Raw genomic sequence first — 24391 nt, forward strand, 5'->3', positions numbered from 1 at the left:
TGATGTGCACTGTAGTGCTTAAGGTCAAGACTCTGGAACAGCAGTCCCCAACCTTTTTGGCACCCGGGACTGGTTTCATGGAAGACAATTTTTCCATGAACTAGGGGGTCAAGGGGATGGTTTCAGGATGATTCAAGCACATTACTTTATTACATCAGTTCCACCTCAAATCATCAGGCATTAGATTCTGGAGTTTCGGGATCCCTGTGTCTAGAATAAACCCTAGATTAAAATTCTCACTCTACCATTTATTGTGTAACTTTGGGTATGGTCCCTCATCTTTCTAATAAGCTTTTTTTTTTTTTTTTTCCATAAAATGGATAAGGATTGTTTGGAGAATTAATAAGATGGTCCATGAAAAGTGCTTAGCATCGTTATCTGGCACAGAGTAAATAGGCCATAAAATGATGGTGACTTATGTTTTATGCTACTAATTCTGTATCTCTTAAGAATCTTTGGTTACCTTCTAAATCATCAGAAAAGACTGCATAGCAAGTAGTATGATTTCACCCTGTTTTGAAAGATAACCTGAATAGATTGTTTAGATATCTAGAATGTTCCGTTTCCCAATTGGAGAGGATCTAGGTATATATAATTTTGCTCTTATAGAATATTTCATTCAGTAATGAAGTGGTTTACCCATCCTGATTTTCTCCTTTGCCACACAAGGGTTTTTTCCTTTGTGAAATGTGTGCCATCTGACTTCAAACTGTAGTCACCTGCGTAAAGTGTAAAATGGAACTTCTGTCAAAGAGGTTTCTTTTTGTAGAAATGGTTGCACGGAAGTCCCTTAACTTTTTGTCTATATTCTTTCATTTAGCTGATGGAAGATTCTTTTTTTCTCGATTCTTGTGTGTCTCATTAACTCTGTCTTTTTTCTTAGGACAGGTAGACTTTGCTTTGAAAACACTTTCAGTTCTAAGGATAGTATAAACAAGAGACAGGTCAGAAATACAAATCAGACAACCTACTCTTTGCATTTTCTCCTTTTATCTTCCTCTGTGATGCCTGGTGCTGTAACAGGCAGCAAAATTTTACTATAAATAGCTGGACAAGGAAATGTCATTTGCTATTTTGTTGATGCAAATTCTTTGAAGATATATGGGTTCTTCCTGCATCCCTTTGACCCCATCTTAGCATTCTTTCTGTTTCTCTAGGGTTCTTCTTAGCTATTTGGAGCATTGTTAGAATATAGCAGTAAAACTTGCATAAGCTAGTTGGGAGGCATTTTCCTTTATTTTGATTGATACTTCGCCTTTCCATTGTAGAGTATACAGTATAAGTATGTAGTATAGTCTGTGGTTAGGTGGTGTCTCTATTCAGGTGAGGTGTCCAGCTTGGCCTGTGTTGATGTCCTCTGCTGAAGTCATAAGAATCTTTATTTTGGCTGAGTGTTTCATTCTTTTTCATCATAATTAAGTTGAAGTATCAGAGGCTGATATATATATGAAGTGAGTATCTAAAACCTCAACATACACTTTCTATTTCATTGTAAATTTTTAAGAGTGATGTAGTTATTCTTTAGGTGAGCTCATACTGTGTGTTTTTTCTAATGGTATATTTTGTGTCTGTTTAATGGGCTGAAGAAAATAAGAATTTGTACAGTTAAATTCTGATTTTGTAAATTCTGACTCCACTATTTACAGTCCCAGGACTTGGAAACTGACAGTTTGCTTGGATGTTCTATACTTTGTCTATTTACATATATGAAGTAAAAAGTTACAGTATTAAACATGTATGTACATTTATGCTTATTTTTATGATTTGTATATAGATTTATGTTACTTATATTTTTAACTTTTCTTTAGCTTTGATGTGTTATTTTAGGCTGATTACTTGACTCCTTTGTGCTTGAGTTTCTTCAACATGACTATTTACAGGGATATTTTGGCAGTAATTAATGATTTTTAATACTAATTGAAATTTTCAGAAATTTCAGAAAGCATTAAATATTCATCTTTTTTTCCTCTTTTCTCACAGGCTAAAGTAAATGAAGCTGTAGAATGCTTACTGTCCCTAAAAGCTCAGTATAAAGAAAAAACTGGGAAGGAGTATGTGCCTGGTCAGCCCCCATCATCTCAAAGTTCAGATTCAAGTCCACCCAGAAGCTCTGAGCCTAGTGGTCCAGAAACACCAGAAGCCAAACTACTTTTTGACAAAGTAGCTTCTCAAGGAGAAGTAGTTCGAAAACTTAAAGCTGAAAAAGCTTCTAAGGTTGGTTTGGTATTAACGTTTGTGTGTTTTGTTTTGTACATTACAGGCTACTTTCTTTGTCTAGAACGCTTTCTGCTCATCAAATTCGGTTAACCTCTACTCTTACTGTCAGTTCTCAACTTTTTTATCTTACCTTTTAGGGAGTCGTTTCTTGATCCTTTTCCCTCCAACTAGGGTTGACTGGACGTGCTCATGGAACTCTGCTGTTCTCTGACATAATACTTCAGTTCAGTTCAGTCGCTCAGTTGTGTCTGATTCTTTGCAACCCCATTGACTACAGCACATCAGGCTTCCCTGTCCATCACTAACTCCCGGAGCCTGCTCAAACTCATGTCCATCGTGTCGGTGATGCCATCCAATATCTCATCCTCCGTCGTCCCCTTCTTTTCCCACCTTCAATCTTTCCTAGCATCAGGGTCTTTTCCAGTGAGTCGGTTCTTTGCATCATGTGGCTAAAGGATTGGAGTTTCAGCTTCAGCATCAGTCCTTCCAGTGAATATTCAGGACTGATTTCCTTTAGGATGGACTGGTTTGATCTCCTTGCTGTCCAAGGGACTCTCAAGAGTCTTCTCCAACACCATAGTTCAAAAGCATCAATTCTTCGGCACTCAACTTTCTTTCTAATCCAGCTCTCACATCCATACAATGACTACTGGAAAAACCATCTAGCTTTGACTAGATGGACCTTTGTTGGTAAAGTGCTGCCTCTGCTTTTTAATATGCTGTCTAGGTTCAGTTCAGTCTGTCAGTCGTGTCCAACTCTTTAAGACTCTATGGACTGCAGCACACCAGGCCTCCCTGTCCATCACCAACTCCTGGAGTTGACCCAAACTCATATCCATTGAGTCAGTGATGGCATCCAACCATCTCATCCTCTGTCGTCCCCTTCTCCTCCTACCCTCAGTCTTTCCCAGCATCAGGGTCTTTTCCAGTGAGTCAGCTCTTCACATCAGTTGGCCAAAATATTGGAGTTTCAGCTTCAGCATCGGTCCTTCCAAGGAACACCAGGACTGATCTCCGTTAGAATGGACTAGTTGGATCTCCTTGTAGTTCAAGGGACTCTAAAGAGTCTTCTCTAACACCACAGTTCAAAAGCATCAATTCTTCTGGTGCTCAGCTTTCTTTATAGTCCAACTCTCACATCCATACACGAGTACTGGAAAAACCGTAGCCTTGACTAGAGGGACCTTTGCTGACAAAGTTGCGTCTCTTCTTCTTAAAATGCTGTCTAGGTTGGTCATAGCTTTTCTTCCAAGGAGCAAGTGTTTTTTAATTTCATGGCTGCAGTCACCATTTGCAGTGACTTTGGAGCCCCCCAAAATAAAGTCTCTCACTGTTTCCACTGTTTCCCCATCTATTTGCCATGAAGTGATGGGACTAGATGCCATGATCTTAGTTTTCTGAATGTTGAGCTTTAAGCCAACTTTTTCCACTCTCCTCTTTCACTTTCATCAAGAGGTTCTTTAGTTCCTCTTCACTTTCTGCCGTAAGGGTGGTGTCATCTGCGTATCTGAGGTTATTGCTGTTTCTCCCGGCAGTCTTGATTCCAGCTTGTACTTCATCCAGTCTGGCATTTCGCATGATGTACTCTGCTTATAAGTTAAATAAGCAGGGTGACAGTGTGCAGCCTTGATGTACTCCTTTCCCGATTTGGAACCAGTCTGTTGTTCCATTTCTATTTCTAACTTTAGCTTCTTGACCTGCATACAGGTTTCTCAGGAGGCAGGTCAGGTGGTTTGGTATTCCCATCTCTTTAAGAATTTTCCATAGTTGGTCATGATCCACACAGTCAAAGGCTTTGTCATAGTCAATAAAGCAAAAGTAGATGTTTTTCTGGAACTCTTTTGTTTTTTTGAGGATCCAGTGGATGTTGGCAATTTGATCTCTGGTTCCTCTGCCTTTTCAAAATCCAGCTTGAACATATGGAACTTCATGGTTCACGTACTGTTGAAGCCTAATTTGGAGAATTTTGAGCATTACTTTGCTAGTGTTGGAGATGAATGCAATTGTCCGGTAGTTTGAACATTCTTTGGGATTGGAATGAAAACTGATCATTTCCAGTCCTGTGGCCACTGCTCAGTTTTCCAGATTTGTTGGCATATTGAGTGCAGCACTTCCACAGCATCATCTTTTAGGATTTGAAATAGCTCAACTGGAATTCCATCACCTCTACTAGCTTTGTTCAGAGTGATGCTTCCTAAGGTCCACTTGACTTCGCATTCCAGAATATCTGGCTCTAGGTGAGTGATCGTACCATTGTGATTATCTGGGTCATGAAGATCTTTTTTGTATAGTTCTTCTGTGTATTCTTGCCACCTCTTCTTAATATCTTCTGCTTCTGTTAGGTCCATACCATTTCTGTCCTTTATCGAACCCATCTTTGCGTGAAATGTTCCCTTGGTATCTCTAATTTTCTTGAAGAGATCTCTAGTCTTTCCCATTCTATTGTTTTCCTCTATTTCTTTGCATTGATTGCTGAGGAAGCCTTTCTTATCTCTCCTAGCTATTCTTTGGAACTCTGCGTTCAAATGGGTATATTTTTCCTTTTCTGCTTTGTCGTTAGCTTCTCTTCTTTTCTCAGCTATTTGTAAGGCCTTGTCAGACAACCATTTTGCCTTTTTGCATTTCTTTTTCTTGGGAATGATCTTGATCACTGCCTTCTGTACAATGTCACGAGCCTTCGTCCATAGTCTTTAGGCACTCTCTCAGATCTAATCCCTTGAATCTATTTGTCACTTCCACTGTATAATCATAAGGGATTTGATTTAGGTCATACCTAAATGGTCTAGTGGTGGTTCCCTACTTTCTTCAATTTAAGTCTGAATTTGGCTGTAAGGAGTTTGTGATCTGAGCCACAGTCATTTCCTGGTCTTGCTTTTGCTGACTGTATAGAATCTCTCCATCTTTGGCTGCAAAGAATATAATCAGTCTGATTTCAGTATTGACCATCTGGTGATGTCCATGTGTAGAGTTTTCTCTTGTGTTGTTGGAAGAGGGTATTTGCTATGACCAGTGTGTTCTCTTGGCAAAACTGTGTTAGCCCTTGACCTGCTTCATTTTGTTCCAAGGCCACATTAGCCTGTTATTCCAGGTAGCTCTTGACTTCCTACTTTTGCATTCTAGTCCTGTATAATGAAGAGGACATCTTTTTTGGGTGTTAGTTCTAGAAAGTCTTACAGGTCTTCATAGAACTGTTCAACCTCAGCTACTTCAGCGTTACTGGTCGAGGCATAGACTTGGATTTCTTTGATATTGATTGGTTTGCCTTGGAAATGAACAGAGATCCTTCTGTCATTTTTGAGACTGCATCCAAGTACTGCATTTTGTACCCTTTTGTTGACTATGATGGCTACTCCATTTCTTCTAAAGGATTCTTGCCCACAGTAGTAGATATAATTGTCACCTGAGTTAAATTCACCCATTCCAGTCCATTTTAGTTCACTGATTCCTAAAGTGTCCATGTTCACTCTTCCCATCTCCTGTTTGACCACTTCCAATTTACCTTGATTCACGGACCTAACATTCCAGGTTCCTTTGCAGTATTGGACTTCACTTTCATCACCCATCACATCCACAACTTAAATACTCTATATTTTAATTATTGTCTCTCTCGGCTGTAAGACTGGAGACCTGTATCTATCAGTGCCTGGCACAGTGGAGACCCTTGATGCGCACTCTTTGTGTGACTCATGCTCCTAGAGCTCTGTCAGTCTCAGATGGCAACTTTTACTTTGAACTTTTGGTGTAGTTTGTGCTCGTCGTTTTATACTATAGGAGGAGGATTTTTTGGTACAAATTCACATGAGTGGAAAACAGTCGTTACAGGTTTTAAAGTTTAACCAGTGATATAGAAGCTTGATTACTGTCATTTTTATAATTGTGAAATGTTCAACTTAAGTCATTTAAAGACTCTTATTAAATTGCAGAATACATTTTATATCTAGTGCTTTCCAGTAGAACTTTCTGAGATGATAGAAATGTCCTCTAACAATTCTGTCCAGTACCCTAGTCACTAGCCTCTGCAACTGTTGAGCAGTTGAAATGGGGCTGTTGTGACTGAGGAACTGAATTTTAAGTTTTTGCTTAAATTTAAATTTAAGTAGCTGCATGTGGCTAGTGACTATATATTCTTTAAACAGAGCAATTATAGTACAGTTTTTTAGTAACTGTTTTCCAGTTCTGTCCCTTCTTATCATGTTCTCTTATTCATTTCAGTAGTTAGTATATTTAACATCCTCCACCTCTAGCCCATACCCCTCTGCCTTTGTGTTTTCAGATCTGCTTGTAAAGCATTGGACATCGGTGCTTAGATAGCGATTGGAATTAAATGCTCTCTTCTCTTTTTCCTCTTCTGTTAAAGGATCAAGTAGATACAGCCGTACAAGAACTCCTTCAGCTGAAAGCACAGTACAGGTCTCTGACAGGAGTAGACTATAAGCCTGTCTCTGCCACTGGGACTGAGGAGAAAGATAAGAAAAAGAAAGAAAAAGAAAATAAATCTGAAAAGCAGAATAAGCCCCAGAAGCAAAATGACAGCCAAAAGAAAGACCCCTCTAAAAACCAGGCAAGTGGGCAGTCACCAGACGGAGCAGGCGAAGGACAGGGGCCGAAGAAGCAGACCAGGTAATGAAACGGAAGCTTCAGTTGAAGGGAAGCAGGGTTTTAGACGATTTCAACTCTTAATTATTGAAAAAAACTTCTTTTTTGGTTAGTTTGAGTATCACATTAAATTGGAGAATGCTAAATGTATAATGTCAGCAGATAGCTTCTGTTCATTTTCTGTGTATTTAAATGGGAACACATTCATTTGCTTGGTTCAGGAATCTCAGAGTATAAAAAGTTCAGTGAGGTCTCACTCCTATGCTTTTCCCTATTTCCCCAGTTCCTCCTACCACCGTAATGGACTGGTCACCACTGTCACTAGTTTCTTCTCTATCCACCAAGAGATTTTCATTTGCTTACACAAGTATAAACAAATACATACATTTTGGGAAAAGACCCTGATGCTGGGAAAGATTGAAGGCCAAAGGAGAAGGGGGCGACAGATGAGATGGTTGGGTAGCGTCACAGACTCAATGAATATGAGTTTGAGCAAGCTCCGGGAGACAGTGGAGGACAGGGAAGCCTGGTATACTGTGGTCTACGGAATTGCAGAGTTGGCTATCCGTAACTCAGCGACTGAACAGCAAAAATGTTATTTTTTCCTCTTTTTCCTCCCTTTAACACAATTGTTAACCTAATTATACATACCATTTTGTACTTCAGCAGATTTTTCAAATGGAAATCTTTTGTGAGGACTAAATGAGAACTTCATTTGAAATAGGTTTTTAAAATGGTTGGTTAAATATGAAACAAACCTGGTTTAAAGATGACACCCACTGGGGAATAGATGGTGTTTCGATATTTCCAATCCATGTGAACAATAAGATTGCTCCATTATCCCTGTCCTAGAATTAGAGTGAACTCTATGTGAGGTTCTCGTGAAGCTAAACCTGAGCTAAGCTGGTGTTAGCAGCTACTACTTAGAGATACTTTGGTGTTAAGATTTTTTGAGCTGAATTTCAAATCCTGCCTCTCGTCTCTCATGGCATACACAAAAGGTCTCTTTAAACAAGAGAATACAACTGTGACTTTTCTTGCCCATCGACTGGGTGATCAGAATTATAGAATAGTAGAGGCGAGAACAGAATATTTCACTTTTACCTTCTGACTGCTTGTGAAAGGGCCAGACTTCATGTAGACATTATGCTGAATGTGTCAAAGTGAAAAATGGAGAATTCAAATTTAAATATATTCAGCTTTTAAGCCAGTAAGCCAATAAACTCTAAAAAGATGGACCTTTTATAAGACATAACTCCTGGGTAGACTTTCTGTGTGAATTTTAAGACTGCAGTTTGCTGAATAATTGTCAGTGTTTCAATAAAAAGATTATTGCCTAGAATAGTTTTTTATTGTAGATTTAATTTACTTTGGAAGCATCTATCTCTGTGACTTTTATTGACTGAAGTTAAAAAAAAAACTTATAGCACATGTAAGGATATACACACACATATACACATTTGTGTATTGACATGTATATACATGTAGCCATTGTTTTTCTTACTATTTCCAAGTTATATACAGTGAGACACTGATGTTACTCTAATTTATCTGCATTGAGATTGGCAAAAACTTCTTTTTATTTTTTAGTGAGAATAAGTCCTGTCTTTACTACAAATTAGTAGTAATTTATAAAGAACTTATAAGGTAACTTATAAAGAACTTTGTAAAAGGAACGTCTGCATTAAAATCATAGCTTTTTGTTAGGCTTAGCTTTCCTAATTTTTGTGGACAGTATCACACTACCCTTTAACAAATGACTGAACTATTTTCTAGGATAAAAATATAGGGATGAATACAGAAGAGATAACAAACATAGAAATAACTCATACTGAAGAAAAACAAGCCATTTTGAAGTTTTGGGGTTTATTTCTGTTCAGCCTCAAAGCAGTTGCTGGATGAAGATAGAATAAAAATATTTTATTTTTTATATCTACAGGTTGGGTCTTGAGGCCAGAAAAGAAGACAATCTTGCAGATTGGTATTCTCAAGTGAGTATGGGCTCAGTTGGTTACTTCTTTTAAATTTCTCAAAGGCCACTTACATTTAGATTCTAAAATCCAGATACAGAGTAATAATGTATAATGCCTTTAGTAATCCATAGTATAGTCGTGAAACATGTCAGTTTTCAAAGCATGCTCACAGAAAGTATTGAACCGAGAAGTGGATCTATGAGATAGTCATTATTTTATTTTTGTTTTGTGTTTTGGTGAGGTGAAAGTATTAGTCCAAAGTAACAAAACAGTAAAACAGCAGAAGCAAGTTTAGAATTCAGGTCTTATGAATTTAGAGCACTTGTGTTTCTTAGAAGGATCTAGAAAGATCCATCTTACATGCACATGAAGAGGATGCACCAGCAGGGAAAGCCTCCAGACTTGAAGCTAGACTGTCATACTCGTGGCACTTACACTGTAATTTTCGTTCAGTTTAGGCTTCATAGAATGTATTTTTCTTTTAAAAAGGTCATCACAAAGTCAGAAATGATTGAATACTATGATGTAAGTGGCTGCTATATCCTTCGTCCCTGGGCACATTCCATTTGGGAATCCATCAAGGACTTTTTTGATGCTGAGATCAAGAAACTCGGTGTTGAAAACTGCTATTTCCCCATGTTTGTGTCTCAAGGTGCATTAGAGACAGAGAAGAATCATATTGCTGACTTTGCCCCTGAGGTAAATTAGCCCGCTTTCTCTATTTTTGTAGCTTTCTCTTATAAAGTCAAAAGTATATTTTCAATTCACACTTGAATAGTAATTTAAAAGACAGGTTACAGCAGTCAACTTAGAGAAATGTGAAGCCATTTTAAAAAGTTATATTTCTTTCATCAGTGTAAATCATGATTCTTTTTGTTACATTAATTAACCGGCTTTTACCTTTCAGTAAAAATTACAAATACAGTATAAATTATAAAATTATTATGATTTTATATTACAAAATATAAAAAGTTATAAAGACAGTAAATATCTACCTTTTCTCACAGTGAACAGTAGTGGTTATTTTAACTTGCTTAATTGATATAGCAAAACTTGAAATAGAAATTTGCCTACATCTGTGGGTTCTTTTTCTAAAGTGCTGTTTAAAAAAATGTATGAAAAATGATTTTATGTTGCTAGGTTGCTTGGGTGACAAGATCTGGCAAAACAGAGTTGGCAGAACCAATTGCCATTCGTCCTACCAGTGAAACAGGTGAGGGTGGGCCTTGGAACACAGGAGAAAAGCTCATTGAACATTAGAGACAGCTTCCAGAGTTGAGTTTCACCTTTTATTTTGTGATATTTATAATTCCTGTTGATGATATACAAAGTGTAATGAATGTTGATAAAGATGAGTGCAGATTTGAGTGGCATAGAATTTTGTTCTCTGACAGTATGCTTTGTGGAGCTCTTTGTCATCCAGATAAATTTTTTTTTTTAAACCACTTGTATCATTTTTAATTTCATGCTATAATTTTTCAGAATTTCCCATGGAGTTTTATTCTTGGAATTGATTATAAAATTGCAAACACTAGTGTTTTATGCCATATTGACTTAGTCATTTTCGTGTTACTTTTATATAGGGTTTTTATAGGTTGATAAGTGATTTCATTTATACTTTGTATTATTCTCACAATGGTGTAGTTAGGAAAGTAGAGACAGCTACTGTTATCTCCATTTTGCAGATTAAAGAAAAAAGCTCTCTGATGGGTTAAATAGTTTTCCTAAAACTACATGTAACAAATGGGAATACCACTTGGAAAGTTCAAGCCTTTTGGCCTGTCAGTGTCTTCCAAAGTGGTTATCCATCTTTAGAGCTAGAGATTATTTGCTCTTTATTTGATACTCTTAGTGATACTCTTAATAATGATGCATTATTAAAATTATGACAGCAACTTTTTTTTTTCACATGACAGATTGGCAAAGTTTTCTTTTTGTTTTACTAATTGTAGATAATCCTGAATAGGCTATGATAAGACAAGTGTCTTCACTTAAATTAGTAGTTGATGGCACGAACTTTCAGACTCTGGGTAGGCACATCAGATAGATTTAATGTAAAGTCTGGTAGCTGCTGCATTTAGCAGGTTATTTAACTTCTCTAAGCTCACATTTTCAGTATTGAGATGATATTTATTTTGTGGGTTGAATGTGAGGATTGAACAGGGTAATGAATGCAAAGAACTTAATATAGAACATAGTATTTACTGTAAGATCTTCACTTAGTCTTTAGAAACAAAACACTGAGAAGTTGTCGAATTAAATGTAAATCTCATTGTGAAGAACATAAAGTACAGTCAAGTTTTTCCTTGACTAATCCATTTTATGAAATACAATACCATTCCCTCACCTGCACAGATACAGTGCTTTAGTTCCTGTTATGTTGCTGGTTTAATAGTACCAGCCTTCAAGGGGAATGACTAACTGCCCATGCTTCCCTGTGTCTTTTCAGTAATGTATCCTGCATATGCGAAGTGGGTGCAGTCCCACAGAGACCTGCCCATAAAGCTCAACCAGTGGTGCAGCGTGGTGGTAGGTGCACACCCATCTTGCAATTCGTCATTTTCTTCTTAGCCATTCTTCTTAGTCATTCTTCTTTTTCTTAGCCAAAAAAGACACACACACATTTTTTTTTCTTACTTTTATATTCAAAGGATTGGGAATATGAAAGCATTTTTGAAATACTGATATTTTGGATCACAATTGGGATTTCTCATTACTTACCACATAAAGTTGTCACTAAAAATTGAAAAGCTCTAACTATCAAACTGTGTTATTGCCTCTTCCAGCGTTGGGAGTTCAAGCACCCTCAGCCTTTCTTACGTACTCGTGAATTCCTCTGGCAGGAAGGGCACAGTGCCTTTGCTACATTTGAAGAGGCAGCAGAAGAGGTATAAAAGTTGTGTTCCATATTAATTCTGTTCTGACTTTTTGTCCAGACTATACATGCCTACCCCCACCCCAGCTGTAAGTAATGCAGTGCTATCTACATAGTAGTAATCATTCAGTAAATAACGAAGTTGAAATTTGGTCTGATCTCAAAGTGACATTATAAGACAGCTTTCTGGTATAAATTGTTTTGTTCCTTAAAATTTACATATCACCTCTTAAAATTAAAAACAGTTTAATTCAAATGTGTTAATGTTAGTTGCTCAGTCATGTCTGACTCTATGTGACCCCATGGACTAGCTCACCAGCCTCCTCTGTCCATGGTATTCTCGTGGCAAGAATATTGGAGTGGGTTGCCGTTTCCTTATCCAGAGGGATCTTCCCGATCTAGGGACTGAACCTGGATCTTCTGCATTGCAGGCAGATTCTTTACTGTCTGGGCATGAACTTAAGGAACTGCTTATTGAAATTTTATTAGAAAATGTACTGCTTTAAATTTTCAGATGAAAACAGTTTTGGACTTCAGTGTATAGAAGAAATTATTATAATATCATGGGTGAAATTAATTATTCTTCAGGATGTCTTCACCTAGGTTACTGTGTATCTTTCATAAGCATTCATTTTTCTCTTATATTCTAAGTTTATGTACATTAAAAATTATTCTAAAACAGATAGCTAATGAGAACCTACTGTATATCCCAGGGGCCCTTATTCAGTGCCCTGTGGTGATCTGAATGGGAAGGAAGAAGAGGGGATAGTGCAGCTGATCTCTGTGCTCTGCAGTAGACGCTAATGCAACATTGAAGAGCAGTTATACTCCAATAAAAGTTAGTTTAGAAAAATGCTCCGTCTCTTTGAGTTCTGCTTTGTCTCTCTTAATGAATTCACAATGGCTGCTTTAACCCTTCCAAGAAAAAAGATTTTTGTTTGAAGTGCTTTCCCCACCACAGTTAGTTTTAAATAGTACAGTTTTTATTGATCTATAACCAGTAAACATAGCATAAATTTTAAACACTTTTACATTTAACATGTTACAGGTTTTGCAGATACTTGACTTATATGCTCAGGTATATGAAGAACTCCTGGCAATTCCTGTTGTAAAGGGAAGAAAGACTGAAAAGGAGAAATTTGCAGGAGGAGATTACACCACTACCTTGGAAGCATTTATATCTGCCAGTGGAAGAGCTATCCAGGTATCAGACTGCCACAAAGGACTCCTAGGTGACTGAAAGCATAGCCATGGGCCGATCTGATAAATTTCTTCTGCCATCAGAGAAGTAGACTCTAAAAACAAAAATCAATATATCACATGCTTCTATGTCGTATTATAATTTCAGGCCAATCTGTCCCATTCCCCCGAATCTCCGATGTCGGTTAAGTCAAGCTTGTATCCTGAATTACCAGAGCATGGATATATTTTTTTAAACCTTTGTAATTAAAGTTACTCCTATGAAAGGGTCTGCCCACAGCAGAAGAGGTATAATAGTTGTCTTCTGTATTAATTCTGTAGAATTTTTTCTTTTTTTACTAATCTTAGTTTTTTTTGTATCAGTTATGCTTTAAAAACTCATTTAACATAAAAAATCAGGGAAGATGAATCAGATCTAGTACCAGGCTAAGGTGTGTGGTCTTAATAGTAATTTTCAAAGGCGAAATAGGTTGTTAAAAGATGTGTTTCTCTATTTTAGGCAGCAACATCACATCATTTAGGACAGAATTTCTCTAAAATGTTTGAAATCGTTTTTGAAGATCCAAAGACAGCAGGAGAGAAGCAGTTTGCCTATCAGAACTCGTGGGGCCTGACCACGCGAAGTATCGGTGTGATGACCATGGTCCATGGGGACAACGTGGGGCTAGTGTTGCCACCCCGTGTAGCCTGTGTTCAGGTAAGGGAAGTACTCCTGTTCATTATTTCTTTCATAAAATTCAAGCCTTATTTAGTAAAGAAAATTTAAAAGTGTGCTTTTCTGAATGTCATTCAGGTAGGTTTTGCTAATACTGAAACAACACAGAATACAATCTAGATTTTGGTGTTGTTCAACTATGTGTATTATTCATGTTATTGTTTTCTACCCTTTAAAATTTTCTACCTACTTTATAAAACTTCTAGAAATTATTTTTTGAAATGATTTATGATAGGTTAAATGAGAAACAAAAACGCATTTATTATGGACAAATAATATGCAGCTCGTTGCTAGATGTTCTGTGTAGATTAGAAACCGCAGAAGTTGATTTCTGTGAAGATTGACAGTCACTAGGAGGTTTTGATTTGTGAGTAGTAGGTGGTGATTGTGACTTCATTACTTCTGTATGATGCTGCTTTATATAAATTTGTGATGTGCTGGATTCTAGGTGATGGTTATTCCCTGTGGCATCACAAATGCACTTTCTGAAGAAGACAGAGATGCTCTAATTGCAAAATGCAATGATTACCGAAGGCGGTTACTCAGTGTCAATATTCGAGTTCGAGTTGATTTGCGAGATAATTACTCACCAGGTTGGAAATTCAATCACTGGGAACTCAAGGTAAAGTCTTAAGTTGCATATTTTACTCCCACTCTCCCAATTTGCATTTTTGTGTTTTGAATAAAAATGATCTTGAAGACCTTGTTTATGGTTAACAACCCCCCTATGGTTGTTACTAAAACATTTATATCAAGAATTATTTCAATAGTAAGACTATCAGAATCGTGGTGCATGGACATCAGCTGTTAACATCTGTGATTGGTGCAGCTAATCAGAGAGTAATTTCACACCACGTTGTTTCACAGTGGTTTGTTAATTTTTACTTTGTATATTTAGTATAAATTCTGATTTAATGTTTTTGATTTAACTTTTATTTATTGCACAGTTATTAATAGGTGATCAGTATTCTTTATTCCATTTTTCAAACTTCTGGGATTTTTTTCTTAATGATGAAACAGGAAATCTTGTTAGAACTAGCAGTTAGGAGTCAAGAATTTATAAACTCACATTACAGGCAGTGGATGGGAAGAGGTAGTGAGGTTGCAGGTTCAAGTTTTCAAATATGCAAGCTTAGCCATACTGGGATTATTCAGTATTAACAACGCATGTCCCCAAAGTCGCTCATCTTTTAGCTGTTTGTTAGTTTTAAATGGCCCCTCAGATAAATCTGTGCTGAGAGATAGTAGTTATATTGATGTTGCTTTCCTTTTGTGATATATTTTTTCCTTCACATACTCTCCTACCTTTAATAAAGACTTTAAAGTTGTGTAAATTTCCCTTTAATTGCAGTCTTTTTTATTTACTTGGAAATAGCAAGTGTGTGATTGCAGTAATACCTTGTCTAAACCCATTTGTACTTGCCCACGGTACCAAAAAGAAACCTATCCCTTGCTACTAACTGGACTGAAAGGTAAAAAATAGTCGTCCACGCTTGTGGGCCTCTCCTCTACATTCCTCTGAGCTGTCCTGGCTCTCCCTTGCCCAGGATAGAATGTAGTCCTAATGCATTTTTATTTTCATCTCTTTTTAGTTTCTTTTAATCAGGAGTAGTTCCTCAGCTTTTCGTTGTCATCCATGGTATTTACATTTTTGTAAATACAGGTCAGTTATTTTATAGAACGTTCTTCTGTTTTGATGATTGCTCATTAATTTTTGCCTTCTCCAGTGACTTTTCTTCTCTCTTCCTCCTGAGGGTAGTCTCCCACTTTTGATTTTCTGATTTTCTGCACTGATTTTTATTATTTGTATGCAATTCTTAATTACCCTGCAAAACATGAAGCTTCTTGAGGATAGGATCTCTCTTATTCATCTTTTTAAATCTCATTGCACTTAACACTGTTTCTTAACACATGTATACATTGGATGAATAAAGGGAAACAATAAAATAATGTGAAAGTATACAGTATTTTGTTCCAGAGTGGTGTTATTTTATAAAGTGAGTCTTCTGTAGGGGTAAATCATTTTTTTCTAGAGTAACATTTACATGTTTTCCTTTGGCTTTGGTTTGGGGGAATGACTGATCAGCTGAACTGTGTAGAGAGGCTCCTAACTTAAATTCAAAACGATTATAGAGGATCCTTCACTCAAAAAAGAAAAGTGTGTTAAAGTTTTGTCAGGAAATTTCTAGTCCCTAAAAGTGGGATCTCTCTTAAGCCTTAATCCACTCAGAGCAAACTTATTATGTGGATTCACAAGGATTGAACATCCACAAGGCTTAAACTGCATATGCTCCTTAAGCTCCTTTGTAAAAACCCTGGGCTCCTGGGGAATGGTTCTCAGAGTGCAGTCCCAGGACCAGCAGCTCAGCATCACGGGAGAACTTGATGAAAGTGAAGTGAGAAGTCCCTTGGTCATGTCCGACTCTTTGTGATCCGTGTACTGTAGCCTGTCAGTGATCCCATGTTTGTGCCTCTGTCCATAGAATTCTCCAGGCAAGAATACTGAAGTGGGTAGCCAGTTACCTTCTCCAGGGAATCTTCCCAACCCAGGGATAGAACCCACGTCTCCCGCATTGTAGATGGATTCTTTACCATCTTAGAACTTGATAGGATTACAGATTCTCGGGCCCCATTGCTGGACCTATGGTGATCAGAAACTCGGGTGGCAGAGCCCAGCAGTGTGTACTTTGACAAGTCCTTCGGTAATTCTGATGCTCAAGGTAGAGCAGCCAGAGCCAGGGCCTTGCCACCAAAGCATGCCATGTGCCGTGAATGAGTCGGGGGTGTGCCAAGGAGCCTACTGTGTTTACCCCCGTGTGCCATGCAAGTGTGATTTTCCACGTGTGCTGTTATGTGAGAGAAGTTAGGAACCGCAAGCTGGACAACTGCCCTCGTGTTTCCCCATTAAACTTTTCCAGCTCAGAGCCACTTGGGCCCACCTTCTTTCCTTAGGTTTATGCCTTCTCATTGGAATAGGCTTCTGAAATATATCAGGAATATTACCTTCTCTTAAAAATGGCTTGCATCTGTCTTTGTGTTTCAGGTATTTATGATCTATAGTAGGTAAAGCCATGATATCAGTCTGTTTATTCAATTGGAGATGTGCATGTGTCATTTTTCACTGCTTTTTTGTTTTCTAGGGAGTCCCGATTAGACTTGAGGTTGGGCCACGTGATATGAAGAACTGTCAGTTTGTAGCTGTCAGACGAGACACTGGAGAAAAGCTGACAATTGCTGAAAATGAGGCTGAGACGAAGCTTCATGCTATTTTGGAAGACATCCACGTTAACCTCTTTACCCGGTCAGTTCCTTAAAGTTGCTTGTGTCTCTTGTTTTCTCATTGTGCTCAGCCTTTGAGATCTCTACCACAGAATCCTTGATTGGCCCCATGGGAAGTCATCTTTCCCTCCGAACTCCCATAGTTCTTAATTGGCCTTTCTCTTTGGTTTTTTGACTTGTATTGTGATTATTTTATGTATGCATTCTGCTCCCTATTGGGTTTGGAGTGATGGACTATCTGTCCCTTCGACTGATTTGGGTTCATTTTAGATCCAGGCTTTTATGATACATCAGATTTGAGGGACAGAGGCACTGATTCACACTTGTTGGGTACACATTAGCAGCACCTGGGGAGCTTTTCAAAACTACCTGTGCCTGGGACCCTCCTGGAGAGGTGTTAACTGGCCTAGGGCGCCTGGCACCTTGAGTAGTATACACCCCCTGATGGTGATGATATGTCACCAAGGCTAAGAACCTCCTGAAGGGGGCTGGAGGTGATGGGAAGGCTTGAGGCTGCCCTGACCTCTGGAGAGGGGACTTTTAGAATCACAGATCTCAAGGCAGAGACACTAGAAGATGGGTGGCCTATGGGTGGCACCTTATTTTCTTTTCTGTCCACCTGAAGGTGGACCTGTGGCCACTGGGGATAGAGGCTCAGTTTGTTGTGGGGGCGGGGGGGTGGATTGTGCCTGCACCTTGCTTGTTTATCTTCTAATACCTGTGTCTGATTTATGTTCATCTTCAATAAATCTTGCACATAAGGAGTGAACTAGTTTTAGCCTTGGCTTTGGTGCTTTTATGTGATGGTAGTAGGCAAATGAACTTGCTTTTGTTGGCTGGCTTGCCTTAAAATGCGAATGATAATACGTCTCTTGAGGATGACTTTCATGGATTTTTTGGCCAACAAATGCATAATTCTTGTGAAGTTCATCTGCACTCAGAGCAGGAGATACTGTCAGAGATGCAAGATTAGAAAGCTGCCTGTCCTTGTTGCTGTCACCTGAATAGTGCTCTCAGCACAGTGACTATTCTCCAGAGTTTCTCTTCAGAGTCACCTGAGAGCTTTGGGAACAGAAAAATACCTGGGTCTTATACCTGGAGACTCTGATTCATTAATTTTAAGATAGATTCTGGTCACCTGTATTGTTAAAATGCTCTGTGTGATCCAGATATACACCCCTGGTTGGAAAAAACACTGCTTTAATGGCTAAAAAAACAGGACTTTATTGACTTAAAAAAATTTTTTAATTGGAGGCTAATTTCTTTATAATATTGTCATGGTTTTTGCCATACATTGACATGAATCAGCCATGGGTGTACATGCATTCCCCATCCTGAACCCCCCTCCCACCTCCCTCCCCATCCCATCCCTCAGGGTCATCCCAGTGCACCAGCCCTGAGCACCCTGTCTCATGCATTGAACCTGGACTGGCGATCTGTTTCACATATGATAATGTACATGTTTCAGTGCTATTCTCTCAAATCATCCCACCCTCGCCTTCTCCCACAGAGTCCAACAGTCTGTTCTTTATATCTGTGTATTGACACTTTAATTCAGTAAATTTATTAATGTAAGTTGCTTGCATTAATAGTGCATTTTTTCCCCTCCTTAAGGCTTTAGCCTTGAAAGTGGCATACTCGTTTCTGTATCTTATTGGCTGTAACTTGGTCACTTGGGCCCACCCACCTCACTGCAAAAAAGTCAGAAGAAAGGGAAACAGATTTGGTGGACAGCAAACAGTCATGGTTAGGGTTCCCACAGTCTAGCCCTGAGGTTCAGAAAAGAAAAATATGCCTTCTCTTCACTGGTCCCCACCCGTGAGTGCTCCTCATGTGATGTGTGACTTTGAGTGTGGAAGAGAATAATATTTATTTCATTTCTGGAACCTGAGGTTCTTACAAAAGACTTACAGAGTATGTGAAAATAGCTTGAATAATGTATATTTATGTGTTTTTTTTCCTTTTTTAAACATTTTCATGCCTTTGTGCTTGATTCTCACAACAATTTGATATGGTAGTTAGATAAGTATTTTTCCAGTTTTGTAGAAGGGAAAACTAAGACCAGAGAAGTTTAAATGATAACCTAGACTCTGGTAGGTACTAAGTGGTAAAGCCAGGAGTTACAGTGTTGATCAGTAGATATTTAATGACTATGACAGAAGTAATTGTTACCTGTGTGTGCTTGGCAAATTTGTTAATGTTTCCAATAATGCAGTGATGAGCTAACTAATAACTAGTGATGAAGTTCACTGAATGTCACTGCTGGAGACAAAGTTGAGGTTCATGTTGAATTCTTTTAAATTCCAAGTTGTTATTCTTCCATTAAATTATGGCATTAAAAAAAACTTCGCCATATTAGTAAGAGAAAATACGTATTCACTTCTAATTCTGGGTAGCCTTTGGCTCAGTGGTGAAGAATCGGCCTGACAGTGCAGGAGACGCAGGAGATGCGGGTTTGATCCCTGGGTCTGGAAGATCCCTTGGGGAAGGAAATGGCAACCCACTCCAGTATTCTTGCCTGGGAAATCCCCTGGACAGAGGAGCCTGGCGGGCTCCCATCCCTGGGGTTGCAGAGAGTGGGACGCAACTGGACTAATGCGTGCTTGAGTTTATTAGGAGGAAAAATACGTATTCTGATTACTTGATAGGGCTTCTGAAGACCTGAAGACGCATATGGTTGTGGCTGACACCATGGAGGACTTCCAGAAGGAGCTCGATTCTGGGAAGGTAAGAGAACTCTGAAGATTTTTAATATAAATGTATTTCAGTGAGTGGTATTTTAAGACTCATTGAATTTATGTTTCATGTTAATCCCTTTTTCAAAGCCTGTCACACAAAAGGTTTATATATTATTCAGCCTCTGTTTTCCATTGACTTTCCTACAGCAAAAAATATTCTGTCATTTTTGGATAACCCTGTGAACTGATTTTATAAAAGCTTTCTCTCATGTTCATTAGGCTCATTGAATGAGTTTCATTCTGTATGACCCCTGATATTTTCATTATTGAAAAATTTCATTTCGTGTTCTCAGCTTAAGTTCCTAAAGTAAGCATTGTTTTAGTTTCAGAAGTGTAATGGGTGGTTTCCTAAAATAAGGAATGCCTGTTTCTGATCTCTCACTGTATATACTTACCCAGATCTTAATTGATTGATCGTTCTGAATAATGAGTGAAAAATATTACTCATTTCTAAGCCTGTTTTTGAGAATGAGTGGGTACTACTGGATTCCATAAAACTGCATGGGTTTTTCTAATGACTCTTGAAGATTTTATCAGTTTTGTGTGCTCTGTATATGCAGATGTTCCCAGCCAAAACTTAGTTTTCATAGAGAAGAAGTTTCAGTTTGTAAAATTATCAATTACTGGAATGAATCACTTATGAACTTTAGTATTCTGGTATACATGTTTACTTATACAGCCTGTTCTGTGTCCCCAGATTATAAATGAGAAAGCCATGGGCCAGAGTCTAAATGAATTACCCCAAGCCATACAACAGCAGGCCTAGTATTAGAATTTGGGTCTCTCTTCTGATTCAGCTTAATGTACTTTTTCTCTGTGTCTTTTTAAAAAATTCATCCTGAGGGTATAAGACAGGATTTTAGTTGCTTGTGATCATTATCCTCTTAATATGTCTGTCAGTTTACTACTCTGAAAAATAAGTACAAAATAGTATCAAAGTCCCCTTCTGATCTATAATTCTGCAGTATTTAGCCTTCTATTATTCTTGGTTTATTGCCTTGGTAATCTTCCACCTTTCTCATTTCCATCATTTGTCACTTCACTTCAAACTACATATTTCAGATTTCTATTTCTTCTAGCCTTTTTGCCTAAGAATGGACACTGTGTATATTTTTTCTTCCACTGTGCTTTATTTACTTATTTTCATAATTTTTTTGTTCTGTAAAGTATTGAATTTTATGATTTCCTTTATTAAAGAAATATGGTAGTCATTCTTACAGTAAAGTCTATTAAAGACATTGCATAAGAGTTAATAAATCAATAGAGTAACTTATCAGTTAATCCGTTGCTTTCAAAGAAGTGAATCTCAGCAGATATTAGTGGAATCATATTCTAATATTGGATAAGCTGTTGGAGAGATTTCAACACCTGTCCTCAGCCAGAATACAGTGTTTTGGTTGTGTGTGCAAAGATCACACAGAGACCACAGCAGCTGTTGTTTCTGGTATTCAGTGGTCGGTTTCATCTCCCATCTCACCTCTTGTTGGTCAGCTTAGCTATGTTGACTGACTGTCAAGCAAGCTTTGAAGCTGTGGTAAATAAAATTGGATTTACTGGGAGGGAAGAAGGAGGAGGGGATCTTTGGAACTTGAATGTAAGTGAGAGTTTCATATAACAACAACCCTCCCTTGTTGGTATAAATGAAAAAAATTTTTTCTAATATATCTGATTTGTAGGACTTGATTTTAGTAAATTTTTCCAAGGAGGTGGTCTTAATCAAATGAAAAATAGATGTCATTTATATGTAACATATACTTCTTACTGTTGACATAAATATATCCTTAATCTGTTGATCATTATTTCTATTATTACATTACTATTTCTCATCAGTAACATTTCTGCTGAAGAGTTCCAGACACTATATATTGCAAAAGATTTTGTCTTTTTAAAATATAGATGTAGAAAAAAATGAAAGATAAAAAGGTAAAAACCTTTCTATGGCTGAATAAATTGCCTAAAAATGTGTATTCTTCTTTCACATTAATGAATTATGTGCATAAATAATAAGAAATTTCAGATCTTATCAAAAGCTTTGAGGCTAAAAAGAATTGAATCTTTTGGTTTTTCACAAAATTATCATTTATGAGTCCAAATGCATCTAATGACAACTTTGGTTGAATTTGTTTACATGCTTTACCATTTTAAATTAAAAAATTTTTTTTAGAAATACCTTTTCAAGTCTTAGTGATTTTTTTTCCCTTGGTGCAAAGAAATAAGACTCCTATAAAATTTGTTAATGTTATAAAAAATATAGCTTTGTGTTGTACATTAAGAAAAATAAAATTTCTAAGAAACTAAATTTAAATTTATTATTGCAGTCTTTGTAATTGGATTAGTATTTATATCATTGCATAATTAGAGACTGATTAAAGTTCTCCCCCCATTCTGTCTTTTAGAATAAATTTTAAATAATACTTTTAAGAATGTACAGTTTTTTCATGCTTTTTGTCTGTGTAAATGCTAATGATTTAGTAAGTTTCAATACAGGGAATTAACTTTGTTAGTTCGGCTCTTATATCTGTAGGTTTGTTTTTTCTTCTGTTTTCATTGCACAGTTTCTACATTTAGATTTTACATTATTAATTTATGTATCCAATAATTAGTTTTATATTATTTCTATATAAAATTAAAATTATATACTTAATTATATGAACTTCCTTGGTGGCTCAGACAGTAAAGAATCTGCCTGCAATTCAGAAGACCTGGCTTTCCGTTCCTGGGTCAGGAAGATCCCATGGAGAAAATGGCCGCCCACTCCCGTAGTCTTGCCTGGAGAATCCCATAGACAGAGGGGCCTGGTGGGCTGCAGTCCATGGGGTCACAAAGAGTCGGACAGGACTGAGTGACTGACGCTTTCTTTCACTGAAAATCAGTTTACTGTTTGTCCTCTCCATCCTCCGGATAACCATGGAGCCAGGTAGAGCAGGCGGCAGTGCAGATTTGAGATGAGGATGATTTGAAATTCACTTTTTGTTCCTTCTCTTTAGCACTATATTGCAGCCAGTTTATTTGGTCATTTAAGTTTAAGTATATTACAAAGATGTCTTTGTTATGTGCAGATGTTACATGAAGTGTGGGTTTGGGATAGTGGAAAACATTTCTTTCCTATCTCGGGCATCTCTGAGCAAAGTTCTTAGCAGGTTTGCAAGGTGTCATGGCCTGGAAAGGGCTGGGAGGCCTGTCCTTTTTGCTTGCAGGTTTAATACAGAGCTCAAATGTTCCTTTTGTAGAATAGAAGGAGTTGTAAATACTGAACCTTTTGTTCTTATTAGATTGTCCAGATTCCTTTCTGTGGGGAAATGGATTGTGAAGATTGGATCAAAAAGACCACTGCTAGGTAAGATAATTATGTTTTAACAGATAAAACCTATGAGGTATTGCAATGAAAAAGAATAGAAATGTATGGCATATATGACCCAGCAATGCCACTTCTGGGCATACACACTGAGGAGGCCAGATCTGAAAGAGACACGTGCACCCCAATGTTCATCGCAGCACTGTTTATAATAGCCAGGACATGGAAGCAACCTAGATGCCCATCAGCAGACGAATGGATAAGGAAGCGGTGGTACATATACACCATGGAATATTACTCAGCCATTAAAAAGAATTCATTTGAATCAGTTCTAATGAGATGGATGAACCTGGAGCCCATTATACGGAGTGAAGTAAGCCAGAAAGATAAAGACCAATACAGTATACTAACGCATATATATGGAATTTAGAAAGATGGTAACAATAACCCTATATGCAAAGCAGAAAAAGAGACACAGATGTACAGAACAGACTTTTGGACTCTGTGGGAGAAGGCCAGGGTGGGATGTTTTGAGAGAACAGCATCGAAACATGTATATTATCTAGGGTGAAACAGGTCACCAGCCCAGGTTGGATGCATGAGACAAGTGCTCGGGGCTGGTGCACTGGGAAGACCCAGAGGGATGGGGTGAGGAGGGAGATGGGAGGGGGGATCGGGATGGGGAACACATGTAAATCCATGGCTGATTTATGTCAATGTATGGCAAAAACCACTACAATATTGTAAAGTAATTAGCCTCCAACTAATAAAAATAAATGGAAAACAAACAAAAAAAATGTATGGCATAAATAAATGGAGTTTTTCTTTGTTTTTAATTCAGGGATCAAGATCTTGAGCCTGGTGCCCCGTCGATGGGAGCTAAAAGCTTGTGCATCCCCTTCAAACCACTCTGTGAGCTGCCGCCGGGAGCCAAGTGCTTGTGTGGAAAGAACCCTGCCAAGTACTACACCTTGTTCGGTCGTAGTTACTGAGGCATGAAACGAAACCCCAGCTCCAACCCTCCTCACTTTTTAAAAAAAGAATTGATACTAATCTTCCCAGATAGAGACAGTTTTATGATTTTTTTAAAAATAGAAGTTCTAAAAGGAAGTCACACGAGACAAATACCTATTCTTATGCCTAAATCAACAGTGGATAAAAGATTTTTCTGTAACCAGCCCCAGTAATAAATATCATGAACTAATACTGTTTCATGTATTCATTTGTTTCTGAAATACCTTAATTATGTGCCACAGTTATTCTAACTGTTCTGCTCCGTGTAGCCCTCTTGTTTCACACCTTGCACCACCAATTTCCCGTTTCTTCCTTGTTGGAGTGCTTCCTGTTCGTAACTCCTTGGAATTTAAAATTACCCTTAATCTTTCTGTTTAAAAAGTGAACTACAACCACAGATGTCCCAAAAGAGATTTCTCATGAACTTCTGTCTCCTCTTGTTCTTCCTGGTTACTGTGGGGTCTCTAAAACACCAGTCATGACTTACTA

General features: G+C 37.8%; 1 protein-coding gene across 1 annotated transcript in view; it reads left to right on the plus strand.

Annotated features, from left to right (window-relative positions):
- Positions 1-24092, plus strand: part of EPRS1 (glutamyl-prolyl-tRNA synthetase 1) — a 60995-nt gene extending 36903 nt beyond the window's left edge. The window contains exons 19-32 of the mRNA XM_043484881.1: positions 1981-2214; positions 6575-6837; positions 8753-8804; positions 9276-9485; positions 9927-9999; positions 11236-11315; positions 11573-11674; positions 12710-12865; positions 13361-13558; positions 14025-14198; positions 16717-16877; positions 19504-19582; positions 22866-22930; positions 23730-24092. Coding sequence (XP_043340816.1) covers positions 1981-2214; positions 6575-6837; positions 8753-8804; positions 9276-9485; positions 9927-9999; positions 11236-11315; positions 11573-11674; positions 12710-12865; positions 13361-13558; positions 14025-14198; positions 16717-16877; positions 19504-19582; positions 22866-22930; positions 23730-23880 — 1998 coding nt within the window. The 3' untranslated portion in view covers positions 23881-24092. The remainder of the gene's footprint in view (positions 1-1980; positions 2215-6574; positions 6838-8752; positions 8805-9275; positions 9486-9926; positions 10000-11235; positions 11316-11572; positions 11675-12709; positions 12866-13360; positions 13559-14024; positions 14199-16716; positions 16878-19503; positions 19583-22865; positions 22931-23729) is intronic.
- The last annotated feature ends 299 nt before the right edge of the window (positions 24093-24391 follow it).

The sequence above is a fragment of the Cervus canadensis genome, chromosome 13 (assembly GCF_019320065.1).
Source record: "Cervus canadensis isolate Bull #8, Minnesota chromosome 13, ASM1932006v1, whole genome shotgun sequence".
Classification (NCBI taxonomy): Eukaryota; Metazoa; Chordata; class Mammalia; order Artiodactyla; family Cervidae; genus Cervus; species Cervus canadensis.